The 20,253-nt window shown below is 36.2% G+C and overlaps 1 protein-coding gene and 1 long non-coding RNA gene across 5 annotated transcripts in view; both read left to right on the top strand.

The window, feature by feature from the left end:
• MSRB3 (methionine sulfoxide reductase B3) overlaps positions 1-20,253 on the top strand; it is a 172,344-nt gene that overhangs the window by 43,494 nt on the left and 108,597 nt on the right. For 3 of the 4 annotated variants that reach the window (XM_020885351.2, XM_020885365.2, XM_020885354.2), the window contains exons 3-4: positions 14,771-14,879; positions 16,500-16,577. In XM_020885351.2, the coding sequence (XP_020741010.1) occupies positions 14,771-14,879; positions 16,500-16,577 (187 nt within the window). Of the gene's footprint in view, positions 1-12,108; positions 12,187-14,770; positions 14,880-16,499; positions 16,578-20,253 lie in introns of those variants that run through there. The other variant, XM_020885374.2, reaches the window with a different exon arrangement.
• On the top strand, positions 16,586-18,614 carry LOC139030865 (uncharacterized). Its single transcript, XR_011483307.1, has 2 exons — positions 16,586-17,066; positions 18,153-18,614. It is a non-coding gene; the product is annotated as an uncharacterized lncRNA (long non-coding RNA).

Raw genomic sequence — 20,253 nt, 5'->3', positions numbered from 1 at the left:
TAGAAGTCTTAAAGACAGATACTTTGCAAATGGTGTTTGTAAGTAGGACTATCATTTGGTTAAGTAGGGTTCTCCAAGAATCAGGGGCCTGTGGCTCCAGAGCTTAGCACAGTGCCTGGCACTTAATAAATATTTGTTAAATGAATGAATAAACATTTGGAAAGTTTACATGTAGGTGAAGTGATAGCTATAACAGAGAGGACAAATTTATCTGAGACTCTTTTCGGCCTCAAATAAATCTAATGGGAAGGTTAAATTAAAGTTCATAGTCTGAGTGCCTTTTGAAAATATTGTAAAAAAACCAATTTCTCTTTTCTCACTTTATTGCATTAATACAAGATGGTAGATTTCTTAGGTATAAATCACATTGTAGCCAACAAATAATAATAAAAAATGGTAACACAGATTCAAACTATATTATCCAAAATTTCTTTTACTTTTTCTCTCCAGCAATTTGAGTTTTGGTGATAAACTGTTTGAGGAAGGGAATAAGTACATATTATAAGTACAAATTATACATATTATGAATAAGTACGTATTATAACCTGTAATATAATAAGTACATATTATAGCCTAAAGTCCATGGGGTTGCAAAAGTGTCATACACGAGTTAGCAAATAAACAACAACAACAACTACCATGAGAAGTAAGAACTCTGGTTCTTTTGGTCGCTTTTTCTGGAATGAATTAATACTGTCTGTTGGGCTTTAAGTTCTGCATTTGTAAGGAGGAAGTACTATGTATATGCACCAAAGCAATATCCATAAGTAAGAAGTCCTGTTGTTCAGGTCTGAGTTGGCAGTGTTTCATTAACAGCATGTGATGTTGTCTTTGTATTTACTGTAAAGAAATAATTGAAATCAGTGGTGTCCTACTCACCTACCGAATAGATTGGCTTTCTGTATTATTTTTATTTTTTAACCATTTTGGATCATGAAAACATGAACCATCTTTAATCTAAAAAAAAATTTTTTTAAATTAAAGTTATGACTTTTCTTCTCCAGAAGAAAAGAAGCATATGTGCACCTAGAAGAAACATATGTGCACCTATGCAAGTTTCCATACAGTGTCAAGATTTTTTTTTTTTATTAGATACTCTGTTACTTGTAATTGAGGGCTCTTTGACCACAGATTCAGAACCTGTCTTCTAAAAGATACACTTGAAACCAATACAAAAACTCTAATCAGAACGCATTATTTCCAATTTCTGTATTGATGTCACCAATGAAATTTTCTCCCACAAGTTCAGTTTAATGTTCTCTATTCTCTGGCTTCACATTCTTACATGTTCATCTTACCTAATTTAATTTGATTAAATTGAAAGTGCCTTGTGGAGGGCTATTTTTTTTTTTAAAGAAACAAAGAATTCTTTTAAAAAAAAAAGACATTCAGATTTCAGCTCCCCTAATTCACAAAATTTGCAATTAATTGATTGGAACGTATCCACTTTTCCCAGTAGATGGCACTAGGTTTACATTCTTTCATAGCTTGAAAGGGTATTGATATCATTAGCACATAGGTGCGTTGTGAAAACTTAAACAAAAGTATGTTAAAAATATTCAGTTAAGAACACATGGATTTACAAACCACAAATTTTTTCTGCTTATATTATGTTCAAACAATATTTGTAGAGTGCAAAACCTTTTTCCATTTTCAACAGGCTTCCAACTCCCTTGTGCTTGGACATCTCATCGAAATTGTCTTTCATGTGTAGACTTTCTGTAAACTAAAACACGTTTTCATAAATTAACTTATCTTGTATCCAAATAGCTGATTTAACAGTAATTTATGGTTTTATATGTAGCTAAATTTTCTTCAGCAGACCACCCAAGAGTTAAAGAAAATTTCACATTTTGTTTTGCTATGTTTTGAGTTTTTATAGAATCTTGAAAATGTTATTAATTTAACATGTTGACTGTTAAGCATGAGTCCTTTCTTGCATGAATGAAAATATTTTTGGAAGCTAAGAAAAATTATATTTAAAATGTTGATGAGGACTTGAATACAGCTATATTCTTTACTAAAACAAAGTGTTTTAATAACTCCGTGATATAATAAAGTATTAGTTAATGTTCAAATGTTGCTGCACAGCATCTAATTATTAGATGAGTTTTAAACATCGTTTGTGCATGAGGCTAAATTGCTATAGAACAATAAATGCATATGTATGAATAAGGTGTTGGGCATATGGTGTGTTAAATGTGGAATTTGTTAATTTTTTGTTAAATATAAATTCTTCACCTACATTAATAATTATAAAATACCTAACAAAATCTAATGTCGACAGAGATAAGATAGGCATGAACACAAAAAAGTTTTAATTTTGTTTGAGAAATTCTCTGATTAACAATGACCACTGAATGTGAAATATTTTAAGTTCTGAAAACAAATGATAATGTTACAGTTAGTTTATTGAGACAACACAGACTTTTGGGAATCATATAGGTAGAATTATTAGATGTTTATCTAAACATGTTCACAAAAATTTACCCAACAGATCATAGAAGGATTTATTAAAACAAGCCATCTTTTGCTTGTTTTCAGCAAATACATGTTTAATGAAGAATGGGGTGTGAATGACAGTTCACAAGGCGTTACTAATACATGGCTAGATATTTGATGAATTTTCATCGTCAGTCTTTTCTAGGTTATAGCTTCATCCTAAACATTTTATTTAGAGATTGAATCTCTCATGGTTGCTTCTGCTAAGATATATTTTAATTTAAAATGCTTTGAATAGATTTTATTGAGATGCAGTGGTAAATTATCTCAATTTTTGTGCCTTTGCATTTGAAATCAACCCTTTGAAAATTTAAAATCCCCGTTTATTTCAATTCTCTTGATTTTTCTCTCTCTCTTTTTTTACATTTAGTATATTTGCAATTGTTTTAGTCACTTTAGAATGCATGTTATAAAAATTACCATGAAATGACAAAGATATCAGTTATTTAGGTGACTTTTAAGAGATATACATTTATAGAATTTAAATTTACTCGGTTACTATTATGGTAAGCGTTTCCTTCAACAGTAGATATATTTATTGTATTCAACCACATAATTGCAAATTAAGAATGTACTGCTAATCTAACTTGCTAGATTACTTAAATTTTAAGCAAGCAAATAAAACCCCAAATTTTATAGCTATAGTTTTCAAGATTTAGTTTTGTTACAGAAATGCATAGTGGCTCACAGAATGGTACAGCTGTTCATATATATTCCATTTTGATCAATATTTCTTATGCAAATTTTAGATAACATCACAGCAAGTTTCTGAGTTTGCTATCCTGTTTTTGGTATTGATGAAGAATGAGTTTGGAAGCATAATCTGCATTTACTAGCTTGTTTTTACCACCAACTTACCTTCTGGCCCCAGAATCTGTTTTGTACCCTTTATTCCTATTCCTTATCTGTATACTTAGAATGAAATACATTCTTGTCAAATTGTTCACAATTAGATATTACCCTGAAGTGTTAACATTACTTGACATTTCCCAGAAATTCATTCTGTGCAACTTTAATCCCTGGCTATAAGGGAGAATAAACTGGAAAAATATAAAAAGGCAGGGGTGGGACATCAAATAAGTCTGGGAAAGTTGATAGGTTTGATCATCAAAATCTATTTCTATTACAGGAAAACCCATGGTTCCTGTATAGCAAGCTCTGGCAAGGTAGAGATTTTTTTGTGTGTTTAGTTCACTGTATTGTCTTAGCAACTAGACTTCTGTCATCTGTCACTTATTGAATAGGTGCTCAATAAATATTTGTTGAATGAATGAATGGTGATGAATAAGTAGCATCATCTTATGTATCAAAATAATGCCACATAGTAAGTAATGTGAGCTCTGTTTTTAAGAAATATACATTCTTGGAAAGATGGCTACTTTGGGCCCAAATTTTGTTATCTATAGAATAAAGGGAGTTATATACTTCATGTTTTTTTGATTCTATATAAAGATTTCCTCCTTTGCTTTACTACTGAAGGAAGGAGTAGAAGAAATAAGAAAAGCATTGTGCGTCTTTTTGCCCAGAATGACTGATGAACTTCTTAGATTAGGATTTGAAGCAGTGACAGTTCTGGAGGATATTGAAGGAATGCAGTAGATGGAGTTATAATTAGCAGGAGATTGTAGGAGGAGAGGGTGGCAGTGTGGAGAGTGGAAACAGACTGTGGGCACATAGGTTAGTGAAAGATGGGCATGTTAATGTACAACAGAGCTTTGGTTCAAGAGAGGAATATAATGAATGAATAAATTAAAGGAGGAAAGCTGCAGACAGGAGCTCGCTCTCATTAACCAGGTGTGTGACTAGGTCATGCAACATCTTTGGGCCTTGGTTTTCCTCCTCATGAGGGCTTTGGACTAGAAGTTTATCAATTCCCAAATTATGAACACTTGTTCTACTAATAGCCTATAAAACTGATTCCATCATCATATGGAGAAACTGCCTGCTACCATATCTAAGATGACCTGTTTTCACCTTTCACCATCTTGGTAATGAGGATGCAGGATACAAGTCATTTTGATAAGGAATTATTGCTCTGGTTTGATTGACAGCTCTTTTCTACCTTTCTAGTGGAGCGTAAAATAATGGTGTGTCAAAATACCACATATTCAGTAATGGACGCTGGCATAAGAGAGTCTGGACGAACTCTTCTTTTAAAGCTCATGTAACCCAGATTTTCCTAATCTTGTTTGACTGTGGAAACTTCTCTCACCCCCCAACAGGAACTACCTGTAAGCATTTGTTTTTTTTTTCCAGAGCCAGTGTTTCACATGATATGTTTTGCGGAATGCTGGATTAAGTAATCTCAGAGTCTTAAATCCAGAGAATTAATGGAGTATTAGTCATAATAAAAGACTTGAGAGTGGAACTCTAGAGAGGTAATAAAAGATTCAGAGTGGTAATTAAGAAAAAATTTAGTTCATAATTTATTCTTTTTTAAGTTTCATTGGTTTATTGAGCAAATATTATTTCAGTTTTTAAACTAATTTCTAAGAAACAGCCAGAGCTGTCATTTAGAAAACATCTTTAGGAAGAAAATTTAAATAGCAATAATTAAAATGAAGAGTTGAATAAATATTTAAGTACAACATGCACTTATTTAGTACTTAACTCTTCTCTGGGCACAGTGTAAGGTTCTGGGTTGCAAAGATTATTGAAATTATCCCCCTATCCCTTAAGGAGATATTGAATAATTCAGAAGAAGTCTTATGCCTTTACCTTAGTTATCTGGCTGATAAAGAAAATTGTAAATTTTTTGACTTTTTTTTTTTCTCCAGAATCTCTTAGATTTTTCTGGACTGTATACATGTATAGCTAGACTCAGATTTAGCTGTTCATTGAGTGACAGTTGCAGACTTATCTGTCCATTGAGCTTAATTAATTTAGATTTTAAATTTGATTTGGGCGATAATGTAATTTTAGACATTTACAAAGCTGAGCTCTTAGACAATGTAGATTTTAGTTTCTTTGTAAAAAGGTATACTTGATGTTACATGGAAATAAAATTCTGCATGGTAATCTAAGAGAGGGCTCCTTTCCATCCTTTTTGGGGGTGGTTACCTGTCATCTTCCCCTTTCAGTCTGTGCTCCCAAGACGGTGAGGGAGGATGGGAGAGAGAGCTATTTTTTGCAAGTCTTTTTGATTGCATGTGAAATGTAAAATGGAAATGAGCCTGTCTGTTTTTAATTTTTTTTTTCTATACTGGCTATGATGTTCTACTGAAGACCCATACTGGAAAAAAGTATTAAAACCAGGGAACGCTAACTTTGTCAGACGTTTCACTTGCAATCAGTTAGACTTGAAGTTAAGTAACTTTCTCTTCCACTATTGTCACTTGATGATGGCAGTGCCTTTCAAAATTCTCTTTTTACTCAGATGCTTTGCAAGTAAGAAAATGCTTTCTGGATCAACACATGTTTGAAATATTTCCCTGAACTCTAGTGTTCAAGGTCCACATTAATTCAAAAGTCATTGCTCTTGGTATTGGCATTACATTTGGAAGAATTGATAAGCACTCTTTAGTTTGTTTTAATACACTTAGCGAACAGGGATAAAATGATTACTACACATGAATTCAACAATTAAAACTTTGTAACCTGCAAGTAAAGGATAGAAATGTAAAATGTGGTTTCTATTTCACAGAGTTCATTCAGGTTAATGTATCATCGGATAAATGTAGTGGTAACGCTCTCCATTGTCTCCCCTCAAGAAAATCATGCAGCCTTACAGGTTATTTACTATTAAAGGCTAGAATTTGAAATCATTTTAATAGACTTTAGATGTTGTGGGAGGTACATTTACTCCTATTGACTTGCAGTGAGAAAACATTGACATATTTCCCTTTTAATTTTAAAACTGCCTTATTTCTCTGCTGCCCAATTTTTCCTCTTCCAGATCAAAATCTACATTTTATTGACTTGCAGTGAGAAAACATCGACATATTTCCCTTTTAATTTAAAAACTGCCTTATTTCTCTGCCGCCCAAGTTTTCCTCTTCCAAATCAGAATCTACATTTTATTCTGGCTATTTTACTTTGTTAAATTAGCTAATCCCACTGACATGAGAGACTCTGATTACCATCTTGACATTGTATGTATTTGATCACACAACATGTATCAGCTTGTTTACACAGAGTTCTCTTCCCTATTTGAATCTTCTTTGGCCCACTGACCCTGTAGATGCTGTTTCTACAAATAATGTGAGTTTTCTATATCCCAGTTATAATCGGACCTAGTCTATGTTGGTGGGCAAAGTTTAACAGTATTAATGTCTTCTTTGTTAACTCTCTTGACACAAAACTTTACATGTATTTTTCCTATAAGACTGCGCATTGTATTGATTGTTTTTCTTATCTTTACTGCTACAGTATGTGTTCCCCTAAGGGCAGCAACCTTGACTTCCTCATTTTTAATTTTTCAGTGCTCATCACAGTTCTTACTTCACTGTAGATGTTTAATAAATAGTTGCAGAAAGTATGAATTAATATTAGGCTCAACAGTTTATGTGTTCAAAGAATTTATAATCTGGGAACATAAAGCAGAAACAACTGAAGATATTTGAGAATAATTGCAAAATATTATATTAGCTCATGTAAATTGTACCCTGCAGAGTAAATACACTAGTACTGAGGATATTCAGATGAAAGATCAGAGTAGGGATGAATTTATAGGGATATGTGGACTTGGAAGGAAAACTTCCTTGAAAATATTTTCTTAGTTTATCTATTCAAACCTTCAGTATAGAAACCAGAAGACCAATTTTATCATTCAACTATGCACCACTAAAACATATGGTCTTGTTTAATTCAAGAAGTTTAAAATGCTGTGTTGCCTTGGCATGCTTATAATGTCCATTGATGTTAATTAGAACTCTGTGCATGCATCAGTAGAACAGAGCTGAAACTGATCTGTAGAACCGTCTTATGTGAAGTATAATAGAAAAACAGCAAGAAGGCATGAAATGCGATTACTACTATGAGAAATAAAGATATGCCTTTTCTCACATATAGAAAAGAAAAAGATCTTTACCTTCTGATCCTATGACCTAGAAGGTTTTTTTGTTTTCTTTGTGTCATATTTAGGATGTGGCGGACCAACAAAATTAAACTGAAACTAAGTGTAAAAATGAAGAATGTTTTTAAAAAATGAAAACTAAGTCAAGGTACTAATTTTATACTTTCTTTAGTTATGGATGTTTCCTGCTACCACCTACAAGATTACTTCGAAGGGGAGATTTATTGAAATGTTTCCTAAGGGTAATTGTTTGGCCAAAGGATTTTGCTCTCTAGGCCTGTCAAAAATTCATCACCAAAGAACATCTACTGAGTATCTTGCACATGACTCCAGGTTGGGAGTGATAGTCTGAAAGGGATGACATTAAGTACACAGAGGCAAACTAGCAGAGTCTGTGTTTGCCTCTGATTCTGTGTTCAGCGTTCAACCAAATACTCTCTGAGAGCTATTCTGAGTATAGCCTTTGGCTAAAAGGATTTCACTTGGAAGAAAGAAAGGTCATGTCAGACAATGTCTGTCCTAAAATATTGCAATTGTAAATTTCCAGATATAAAAGTATATTCTTTTTGTTGTTATTGCTAATCTACATTTTTGCCACCTGATGCGAAGAAATGACTCATTTGAAAAGACCCTGATGCTGGGAAAGATTGAAGGTGGGAGGAGAAGGGGACGACAGAGGATGAGATGGTTGGATGGCATCACTGACTCAGTGGACATGAGTCTGAGTAAACTCCAGGAGTTAGTGATAGACAGGGAAGCCTGGGGTGCTGCAGTCCATGGGGTTGCAAAGAGTCAGACACTGACTCTTGAGTGACTGATCTGCCTTATTCATATTCAAGTTTTAGTATTTGTGTTGTAGTTACTTGTCTCCATCTCTACCACTGGACTAGGAACTTTTTAGTGTATTCATCTCTTACCTATCTTGCAGATGGTGAGGGACAGGGAGGCCTGGCATGCTGCAGTCCCCGGAGTCACAAAGAGTTGGACATGACTGAGTGAATAGCAACAACAATCTCTCATATTGGCTGTTTCCCCCGGGTGTTCGGGAAGCTCTTCCTTCAGACGGTAGCACAGCCAGCTTCTCCTCCTCCAGGGCTGTGCTCAGATGTCACCTCTGTGAGGCTCACCTTGACCATTCTGTTTAAGGTTATAGCCCTTACTTCCAGCACTCCCAGTCTTCTCTGCCCGGCTCAGTTCTACCCTTTTCCCCTATCCTGTATACTTACCACCTTCTGAGAGGCTATATAATAATTTTCGTATTTATTTTCATTGTGTTTTATCTGTTTTCTACCCCTGCTGGGACGGCAGCTCCCTGAAAGGATCTTGATTTTGCTCACAGATATGTCTTAAGGACTTAGAATAATGCCAGACTATAGTAGGTGCTCAGGGCTTCCCGGGTGGGACAGTGGTAAAGAATCTGCCTGCCAAGTCAGGAGACACAGTGTCGACCCCTAAGTCGGGAAGATCCCCTGGAGAAGGAAATGGCAACCCACTCCAGTACTGTTGCCTGGAGAATCCCATGGACAGAGGTACCTGGCGAGCTACCGTCTGTAGAGTGGCAGAGTCAGATACGACTGAGTTCACATGAGTAGGTGCTCAGTAAGTAATTGTTGAATGAATGAATGAGTATTTTACTTAGCCGAGTACTCTGTAAACACTCAACAATTTTGATGACTTAGAAAACCAGTCAGAAGAACGTATCGGTGGTTCTCAAAGTAAGCCCTGCAGCCCTAGTTTCATGGAAACCCCAGATCTGAAGCCAGTGTAATGTTGGCTTAGTTGGTCTGTTCATCTCAGGTATGTTTTTCCTGTATAGGTCTACGCTGAAAGAAAAAATCAAAAGAATTGAGTATTCTTCTACAAGCATGGAGCTTTTCTTTCTTGTGTTATGCATTTAAAAAAAAAAAAAAACCTTTATTAAATTACTAGAATGCAAAACAAAACACAAGGAAAAATGGTTCATGGTACACAATTTTCTATTCTATTGTAAAAATGGGCTAGACGTGGCTTTTAAATGCACACTTATTTAGAAATTCCTAACACTACTACATCTGGGATAAAAGTTTCTTTAACTTTCCAAAATGACAGACTAATAACTGACTAAAAATTATAATTTATAGTGAAAATTGAAATATACCATTTTTAAATACAGTGGCAAGATATTTCAACATGAGCTTTACTCAGAGGAAAATAAGATAGTCTTATCATCTCTAATTCACTTACTATATTGGGAAAATAATAGTTTTATTTTTTTCTGATCCTAGGACCAAAATTAAAATTATGGGATCTTAAGATTTTGTTTTGTTTTGATTTTTCACACTGAAATATAAGATTTATGACTTAAAAGTGCCCTAAGATTTAGGTTACAGATTTGATTTACTTCTTAACAAGAATTTTAAAAGCCTTTCAGCATTTTATAGACATTGTGAGAATCCCATTTGGACCTTGTCACTGACCCTCTGCTGAAGGAGTGAACCCAGGTAAAACAGACATTGGTTAATAGACAAATGTTTTTACTTTCTGGATGCACTACAGTGATCATTATTTTCCTCTCTTGTTATCTTTAGTTGTTAGTGATAGTTTTCAAGTTGAAAGTTATCATATAATTTAGGAAGAAATAAGAAATTTGTAGCTTAATTTTTCCATGGGTTTTGCACTCTGACAGCCTGAGATTTGAGTCAGTATATCTTTTTTACTGTTTGTCCTTTTTGAGTTATGTTATAACCTCTCTGAACCTCAGTTTCTGTATCTGTAAAATGGACATGACCTCTACCTCCTAGAATTATTGAGAGGATTAAATGTAGTTATGAGAAAGTGCCTAGAAATATGTCTGGCACAGAGTAGTTACTCAAATTTTAATTTTCTTTTCTTCTTCCAGTTCTTGTTTGAATCATTTTTAAAGAGAACTTGTGAGGAAAATACTATCCCAAGAGAATTATTTTAGAAAAATAATTATCAATAAAATATTTTAGCACACTGCCTGATCTGGTTATCTTCTAAAGTACAGTTTTAACTTCAGAATTCACTGTAATCCAAATGATAAATTTAATACTGTATTTGTTTAGACAGTGTTAGTTAACTACTAATTGTGATTCTCATAGCAGACTTCTGAGGGTAGTAGTACATAGAGAGAGACCCATTTGTCTAAGGTCCCATGACTAGGAAGCAGACAGAGGCAGAAAGTGAACTCTAATTCAAGACAATACTGGATTCGAGGCAATAATATGGAACAAGCTTTGATATAAAAAGAGACTTTGGGCATATTTTAGCAAATAAATGCCCTTTGTTTGGGTTCAAGGTGGATCTGATATATACCAAGCTTACTACATAAGGCATGGTGTTATGATTAGATACCAAGGTGGCAATGTTACCCTTTCAGTTATGCTGTGTGTTGCCTGTGTATACACACACACTCGTGGCTTCAAAGTACTCCATTAAGCATTTAAATAAAGAGAAAAGTCTTTTCCTAACATACTTCTAAGTCAATTTAGGGGTCATTGAACAGATGTCATATAATACTAATGTTAAATTACCCTGTGTAATAAGAAAATTGCAGTACCTAAGTGAAGATAGTAAAGGGAAACCATCCAATGAATTATTCTAGAATTTCGAAATGAAATGATTTCTTCGAAATTAACAGTGGCACCACATGACTTTAGAAAAGTGAGTCTGATAGGGAGAAGGAAAATTAGAGACAAAAGTGAAGCCTTTCTGTGTTTATATATGCCAGGTTTTGGTTATGATGCTAGGAGAGCTAATTTAAGAGTATAGCTTTCAACTGTCCAGGAAAGCATATTATTATTAAACTATATGGCAAGAAATTTATTAAAATTTGACTAACTTCTCATTGTTTCATATTAAATCACAATAGTTTCTAGTCCACACACACTTCCTTTTGCTATTAGGCACACTTTAAAAGCCTAATTATTTTGAGAACATAGTATGACCAAAGAATAAAAATGTACAAAGTTTGACAACTTTAAATAAACACTAGCATTTCTTAAAGAACAAACCTCACTTACAGTTAGGAAACAATATTTATATTTAAGGTTGAAAAGCCAGGATGTAGGAAAATTTTGTTAATTTGGAAGATGACCTTTAAGTGCACCAAAACCAAATAATTTGTAGGCTATGACATAGGGCACATTCCTACAAAATTTGTGTGAACACTGCTTTAGTGGTTCTTGAAAGACAAACAAAGAAAGCTGGAATGAAATCTTTACCCCCGCCCCCCCCCCCCAAATAAGACAGAGCCTAACAAAAGAGTACAGCAGTGCGCTTTCAAAGCTTGCCATTAAAACGAGGTCTCTGTAGCACGACTAATGAGATGGTTCATAGCGGAAAACAATCTGTTTTTAAGAATGTTTAGATCAAAAGTAATTTCTAATCTATGAAATAAAGTCTTTTCAATACCCTTCATTCACCAGCAAAGCTTTTATGTTTGTATTATTTACTTCAATCAGATGTTTTCAATTTTGCCTTTTCTCCTTGTACAAATACTTGACATGGTTCGTCAATACTGACCAACAGTTTTATTCTTTTTCTTCAGAAAAGAGAGATTTTTGGAGAGAAGGAGAATGAAAAAGAGAGAAACATCTTTGCCTAAACGATTTGCAAGCATCTGTGCTCTAAGCTACTTTTTATGAACACTCCTTAGTAAATGACTCAAGGTAAAAAAGCAGAAAAGCATCCAATGTTAGGAAATTGCAATCCAATACCATGTAATTTAAACCTGCAGTTGCCGCTCATGTACTAAATGACATACAGATGGGTAGCTTAGTTCTCTCAACTTTGGGAACACAATTGGTCTTTTTGTATGAATGAACATATATTAACAAAAATATCTTGGACAGAATTGTTTCAGAATTGTTTAACTGTACAGAGTTGAATTATCTGTGCCACTGGAAAGCATAATTTTAACCAAGATATTTTTGTCATATTAGGCTTGCAATTAATGAATTTTTCTGGACAAAATCAACCAAGATACAACCCTTCCAACATACAAAGAAACAGAAACAAAAAACCCCTCTTAAGATGTCTGTAGCGAATTGAGCGGAGACTCACCTCTCACAGCCAGCTCTGCTTTCAGGCTGTGGAGAGGCTTGTTCTGATCGGACAGACATTTCTCAGGGAAACATTTCTGTCTGTCTCTTAGAAGATATAAACAGTGTAAGTAGTAGGTATTTGGGTAAAGCCTGGTGTAATGTGGGGTCCAGCGAGGTGAGTGACATGGCGGCTGCTCATTCCTATGGCTCTTTTCAGGCCAGAGCAGCACCAGCCACGCTTTGTGGAAGGTCAGAAGAGGTGCTGGTTGACAGCCCGCAGGCCTGCTCAAAGGTGTGCTTTTCCGTCTGGCTCTGCTTTGCTCTTTTTCTGCCTCCATATTTTCTCAGAGAATCAGTCGCTGTGTCCTGGTGGCCCTGATTTTGGAAGCTGATATCCTTCTTCAGTCCCAGAGTCAGAGTCAGTGGTTAGTTGTGTTTCTCTTGTTAGAATCCCAGTGATCTCATATACTGTGACAGTAGGTGCCTTAAAGTAAAAGGAGTAGGAAGCATTTCTACTCCTCAATCATGTTTCTTTTAGGTTTCCAAAGAAGTTTTTACTATTCTGGAAACTTAAGCAAGCTTTCTCATAGTAACTTCGAAACATGGTAAGAAATTTTTGCACGTAGGGCCATCTCCATGCCTCTTTCACCCTGTGATGCAAAAGCAAAGAAAAGCAACTTTACTGCATTGAGTAAGGGTTGCCATGTCTGTAGTTACAGGTATCCCTCAGTATTCATGGGGGATTGCAGTTACCAAAATCTGAGGATTCTCAGGTTCCTTATATAAATTGGCATAGTGTTTACATATAACCTATGTACATCTTCCTTTATACTTTAAATCATCTTTAGATTGCTTGTAATGATACCTAATACAATGTAAATGCTGTATAAATAGTTGCTTTAGCATGGCAAACTCAAGGTTTGCATTTTGGAACTTTCTGGAATTTTAGGGGGGTGGTGAATATTTTCCATCATGTTTGGTTGAGTTTATAGTTGTGGAACCCGCGGATACAGAGGACTGACTGTATTTCTCTTCAGTCATTTGTTCAGGTAAGACAGAATAACACATATAAGCAGGTGTTGTCTGGACATTTTACTGCAGACTATATAAGTTGAAATAAAAGCTAACATTGTTACTAGAATCACATTAAAATTATTTTACCATTGAAATACATTTAATCAGTGAAGTCTTCCTAGGTATACTTTACAAAAGGAAAATGTAGGTCTGTAAATAAAATCCCATTCACTTTTCTTTGTCTTTCCCACCCTCCTTATTTTTCTCACTCTTTTTTTGGAACTTCTTGAAACTACATTAGTATACATGCCTTCTCCTGGAGTCTGTTACACGTGTCTTGCCCATTGAAACACGGTAAGATACAGTCTTGCAAGAGATATTTATTTTAAAGGACTCTTCAGAACCCAGTGAGGCCTCTGCCAGAATTACTGTGCCGTGCTCACTTGCTTCAGTTGTTCCGACTCTTTGCAACCCTATGGACTGTAGCCCGCCAGGCTTCTCTGTCCATGGGATTTTTCAGGAAGAATACTGGAGTGGGTAGCCCTTCCCCCCTTCCCTTCTCCAGGGGATATTCCCAACTCAGGGATCGAACTCACGTCTCCGGGGTCTCCTGCATTCCAGCAGATTCTTTACCGCTGAGCCACTGGGCCCACAGAATCACAAAGAATAGCAATTCCTTGCTGTGGAGAAATGCATCTCTCAGGTTCAGTAAATAACTAGGATAGTATTTAAATCACTCAGGATGGAAATTGAATGAGGAAGGTTTCAAGCTCTCCTACTAATTGAAGGGAGAGTTACTGTTTAACATAATATGCCCATCATCTTATATATACAGCAGAAATGCTTATAAATAGCTATGTTTTTTGAATTTGTTTGTAAAAAACATTCAAGGTGTTGGAAGACATAAAGGATGTGTTCCCATCTTGTGAATGTTCAGTGGGTTTTTACTGTCTTGTGCTAGCAGCTTTGGCTATAGCACGTCATCAGCGCACCAGTGGAATCACTTGAATCTTGAGTACCTTTCTTTTTAAATTGAGAGAAATAACTGCAGTTCAGGTGAGGTTGTCGAGTGTGTCAGGGACTGCTCTGGTCCTTGACAAGTGACAGCAGAAGCTGTGCTGCGGCGGCCAGCCAGAGCAGTTATTTAGGATTGAGGCTGAAACTCCTCCTTCTCCTTCTCCTCCTCCTCCTCCAGGGTCATGCAGGGATAAGAAGAACTGTAAGGTGGTCTTTTCCCAGGAGGAACTGAGGAAGCGGCTAACACCCCTGCAATACCATGTCACTCAGGAAAAAGGGACCGAAAGGTAAGGTGAGCTTACCAACAAGTCTTTAGGCAAGAGCTGGTTTTCTTCATCCTCTGTGCCCCTGCTCCAGCCTTTGAATCCTCTCCCTTGCCATTTAATTGAAAGGATTCTGCACTTATTTGCTAAAGTCTGCAAATTAGTATCCTTGAAAAGGTTGAAAATAGTATTGTTTAGATTAAGACTAAGTTTTATTTATTCTTTCCCCCATTTAATGAACACTCTATCTTTTGTAAAGTCACAAGGCTTTTGTTAAGGGCCTGTTTTTAGTTTACTACAAAATGTGTGGAAGTAATAGCGATTTAGGTACATTTTTTGGGAAGACATCACAGTAAGCAAAACCATGAGGGAATGGCACTTCGCCAGGATGCTGAAAATTTGAAGGTGGCCATTGTAAGTATAGATGTTTTGGCTGCAAAAAGAAGGTAGCATAATTTAGTTCCTTTCTACCCCACTCCAATTTCTTTTTGAAGCACATGTGGAGAAAGTATTTATTGGCTCATTTGTGGTTGGAATGTCAAAAATTTTCAATAACTGCCCTCACATGGCTCTGGTCCTTGGAAGTTCGCCCTAAGTCCCGAAAAAAGAGTTTGTTCACTTCCAAGACTGTTTTTGGTGAATAAAGTCTCTCTCAGCTGATTCCAGCTCAAAGGTAACTTGCCAGAGTCCGACCATTTTGTTGTCTAATTTATACCATGGAGCTTGGCATAAGGCCGTAACTTACCTCTGATCCAAATTTATTAATGATGTAACTTCTTGTTTTCATTCATGAACTGAAAGAGCTCTTTACCACACATGGGGTCTTTGTTAATAGGCAACACTCTCTTCCTGTCACTGTATATACTGTTTACCGACTTGAACAAATGTTGAATCTCTGACAAAGCCCACCCTCACCCCACAAGGAGCTGGAGATGGACTTGGGTCTCGGCCCGAGACGTCTACTTGTCCTGTTGTGTACATGACTAGCAAAATGATTTAATGCACACAAACAACTAGAGATTAGGTCATTCTTAAAAATTCTGTTTATAAAAAAATTGGACCTCATAAAGAGGGTGAAAGGATAATAAAAACAAGCTGCAGAGCACAGACTTTTTGTTGGGCCAGCACAGCTGATTTGTATTAGCTGAATGACCTCCTAGCCTTCAAGATTGTTAACTTAGAAAAATATTCCCTTAAAGCTGCAATATTCCTTTTCGAACCAGAAAATAAGGCTCCTTCCACTTGAAGTGTTGGACCCTTCTGTATTTTCTGGTATACATTCTTGGACACTGTAGAGGAGCAGAAATATCATGTAATAATGTTTTTCTCTGTGAATCTGAACTACAAGCTTTTTTTTTTTTTTTAATAGGAAAAAAAAAATTTCTAAGCATTACATAACTAGACGGCTTGATTTTTTTAAAAATTTAACCTGCACTAGTTTGGAGTCGTTATATGCACATTTTATTATACAGATTTGAAATATATTAGTAATGTTCAGATTTCCATATGTTTGGTCTGTTCTCATTTTAAGACAAAAAGCCCTTGAAAGATTTATTAAAGAAATATATTTTAAGCAAATACGTTCTTTAAGAAATAATGCTAACTTTGTTTCATTTTTTTTATGCTCTGTTTATTCCGTATCAGTGCCTTCGAAGGAGAATATACACATCACAAAGATCTTGGAATATACAAATGTGTTGTTTGTGGAACTCCATTGTTTAAGTAAGTATATTAAAAACCTAAGGATGTGAGCAAATCACAGATGGTAACAAACTTGATTTTGCCTGTTCACATTAGATCTTCCCATTCCTAAATTTTCTTATTTCTAATGTTTCTACTCCCTGCCCCCGCTCCACCACAAAACAAAAGTAATTATTGGCTTTCACAATAAATTACCAGTTTGGTAGACTGGCTGAGTTCTTGTTACTTGAATCTTTAAAATACCTAGCATTAACTTGGTCATCTCAGTAACCAAGGTGCTTAGCAGAGCTATGAAAGAGATTTTGGTGAACATAAAAATGTCTATATTTATTGATTTTTGTATTACCAAGTGATGGCCCTAAATTTATTTATTGGACCATAATGGAAGTTCTTTATGTGCATCCTTCAGATTGAATAATATGCACCAAGTGGATTATTCGTACTCCTGCAGTAAAGGGCAATACCTTTATTGAAAGTCAAGTGGGAATTATAACAAATATTTATACATACGTAAGTAAATTACATACTCAAAATTTAAAGTTTTGCATTGATTGAAAATCTTTTATTTTAAAGATCCCAATAGATTACTATAAAACAGGCAGTACATAGATTTTTTTTTAATGGAATAGTTAAGTCAGACATTGTATTCTAGAGATTACGGATCTTATCCAAGAAAGAAAACTCTTTATTAAAAAATGTATTTATTTAGGTCGAAAAAATCCTAGGAGCCCCATACTCCCCGTGGGGATGCTGATTTAGAGGAATAAAAAGACAGAAACTTTAATTGAGAGTAAGTGTCATTTATTTAAAACAGAATTACAAATTTCTTAGGGGAAATGCACAAACGAGAATCTGATATGTGTAGCTTGTAAAACATACTTAATATCTCCTCACAAATGTTTCCTTTTGAAAACACTAGCATTTACAGATTTTCCAGAAATAACAGGAAACAGTAGTTTCCTTGAAAAAAAATTTAAAAGTTTAAAACCTTTCTTAACTTGCATAAACCTTATTGCACATTAGTGTTGGTTGAGAATCTGTTCTGAATTCTTATGTATTTATTCATTCTGTTAAAAAATACCAGCCCTTCAAATTGTCACCCATTTCCTCTCAGAAAACACACGTCTTTATATTTCAGCACCTTTAGTTTGTGTCATAATAGTTGATATAACACTTAAGATAGTTGCCGAGCCCTGTTAAGCTTGTTAATATCCCAAATGGTAAAAATTGGCCACATCTCCTTTGCTTTTGTTTAAGATTCTTCATTTCTTTCCCTATTATATGATTCAGTGAAGTAGTGGATCTAAGGAAAACTTACTGTTTTAAATAAGAAACAGAGTCACTGTAAATGAAGGATTTAAGCCATGTGACATCTTGAGTCACAAATAGTAAAAGCAAGACCCTTATCCAACCATAGGTACTGGTGGGGTTCAGGAGTTTCATATTTGATGTGATATTGACTCTAAAGGAAACTTTAGCATTCTTGTAAGGAAAGCTCTTAGTTTCTAAATTCTTATGGAATATAATTTAATATTTTTAGTCTACATTATATGGGGGAAAAAAATGCTGAACTTCTTCCTCTTGGTTTCTTGTCAGTTTTAGGGGGAGCAGTATCTCTCTTTGGCCTTCAGTATAGAATGCAGTAGTTCTTTGGTCTGGCGCTGCTTTCTTCTTACTGGAAAACTTGTACCCTGGGTGTCCACAGGGCATGAACAGCTTTGAGAGAAGCAATTTTCTGATCCTCAGCCCCTATGCAAGCATTTTCCTGAAACTGCTGTCTGTTACTGAGGGAGTCTGTAGTCTGCCACCTCGTCCTTCCAGTCTCCTCTGTCATGGTTCCCCTTCTCCCACTTCACAAAAATGGCAATGCCTTCCACCCATCCCAGTGCTTACTATGATTTATTATCACAGGGTAAAAATCTCTAAGGCATTGAGCAAAAGGACAGTTCAGGAATGCATTACTTCTGGAGAGACCCATGAAAGCAAGGCCAAATAAATAAATAAATAAATAAAACATTGAGAAGTATTGAACTGGTTAAAAAAAAAAAAGTATTGAAACAGTATTTCATCTTGGAGATACTCAGTCTGTCTGCCGGCTGTCTGCTTATCTATCGCTCCATCTATCTATCTGTCTATCCATGTTCTACCAGTCATAAGTGAGATGTGTGTCATGAAAACATGTATTGACATATTTGTTCAAAATTTTTAGGTGAAAGTCTTTGTGTATGTGTGTGTGTACAGGAAATAAATCCGATTTACTTGAGATAGTGAGGACTGCTTTGCAATAAGGTTGTACAGTAGTCTTCTCCATTCATTAATTGATCTAGATACATCACTCTAAGGTTTTGACAAAAATGTATTTTAAGAATATCTATATTCAGAACACCAGATAATTTATCTTTTTTTCAATTATTTAACTTCTTGGTAAGAAATTTTAGCCATCACATTAAAATGTAGGAGGAAGTGTGTATCAGTCAGCACCGGATCTGGATACAGAAGCCACACAATAATTTGAACAGGAAAGTCTAATGCAGAGAGTGACTGTCTGTGACAGAGGATGGTGGTGATGAGGGATTGGTAGGTAAGAAACAGAAATTCTGAAGAATATAGAGACAGCAGATACAGGAAGTGACCATGACGCCTCGGGCTGAGATAGACCTCAAGGGAAATCTTCCCCTGCAGACTGCCCACGAGTCACTGTGGGGCTCGATGGTGCAACTCCTGGGGTTCTGCCTCCTGGAATTGACTGGATACCTCCCCTCTGGGGTGCTGGGGAAAGCTCTTGGCAGGGAAGTGTCCCCCTGGGGGCCCTCCACTCCAAAACTACCCGAGGGAGCTGCCAGGGGAGGCTGCTGGCCACCAGGTGAGCTCATCCCTCTGCCCGAAACCAGCAGCTTGCTCCAGAGGAGATGCTGGTGTCACAGGACCCATCGCCCGAGAAGCAGCCGGCTCCCAGTGATGGGGACCAGAGAGGCCGCGCATACTCGGGGGTTGGGTGCTGGGGAGGCTGCCCTCATGGCGAGGCTGCAAGGAGGAGGCGCTCCACGCGCCACGCGAGCCACATGCCAGGGAGGCAGTGGGCTCTGCAGGAGCCTGCTGAGAAAGCATGCTGAAACCGAGAAGGAAGAACCTCTTTCTCCCGCAGTCCTTTTCCTGTGCCTTCTACTGACAAAGAATAATATCATGTTGGCTGACAAAAAGACAAAAATATTTAAAGGTCCCAGCTCCATTTTAGCAAAGCAGGTGAGGAAGATACATTTAGAGGTGAGAGGCAATGTATTATAACTGGCACAGCGTCTCCGTTTTACTCAAAATTCTTTTAGGGATTTGTGAGCAAAAGTTTGAAAGCCACTCAGTAGTCTAGTGAATTAATGGCATCACTGTCAGACCCCCTCTTGATAGAGCTGGTTTCATGCTTTGAACACAAAGTGTGGGAAACACTTGACTTGGGTTAGTGTGAGTGTGAATGAGAAAGTGTGTGGAGGTTTTGTTTGTTAGAGAGGAGGGGGTGAGGAGAGAAAATTTGGCAGAAAAGCCTAAATAGAGGAGCAATAGGAGAAATAACAGTGGGAGGAAAACAGATAAATAAAAAATAATAAGAAGGAACTGCTGTGTTTAAAAATGCCTTATCATTAGCAGTATGAAAAGGTTGTATTTCCAACTGCCATTTCTGTTACCTTATTCACACTCATTTTGT

Source organism: Odocoileus virginianus, chromosome 24, assembly GCF_023699985.2.
Source record: "Odocoileus virginianus isolate 20LAN1187 ecotype Illinois chromosome 24, Ovbor_1.2, whole genome shotgun sequence".
In the NCBI taxonomy this organism is placed as follows: domain Eukaryota; kingdom Metazoa; phylum Chordata; class Mammalia; order Artiodactyla; family Cervidae; genus Odocoileus; species Odocoileus virginianus.
This window is presented reverse-complemented; position numbering and strand designations above follow the sequence as displayed.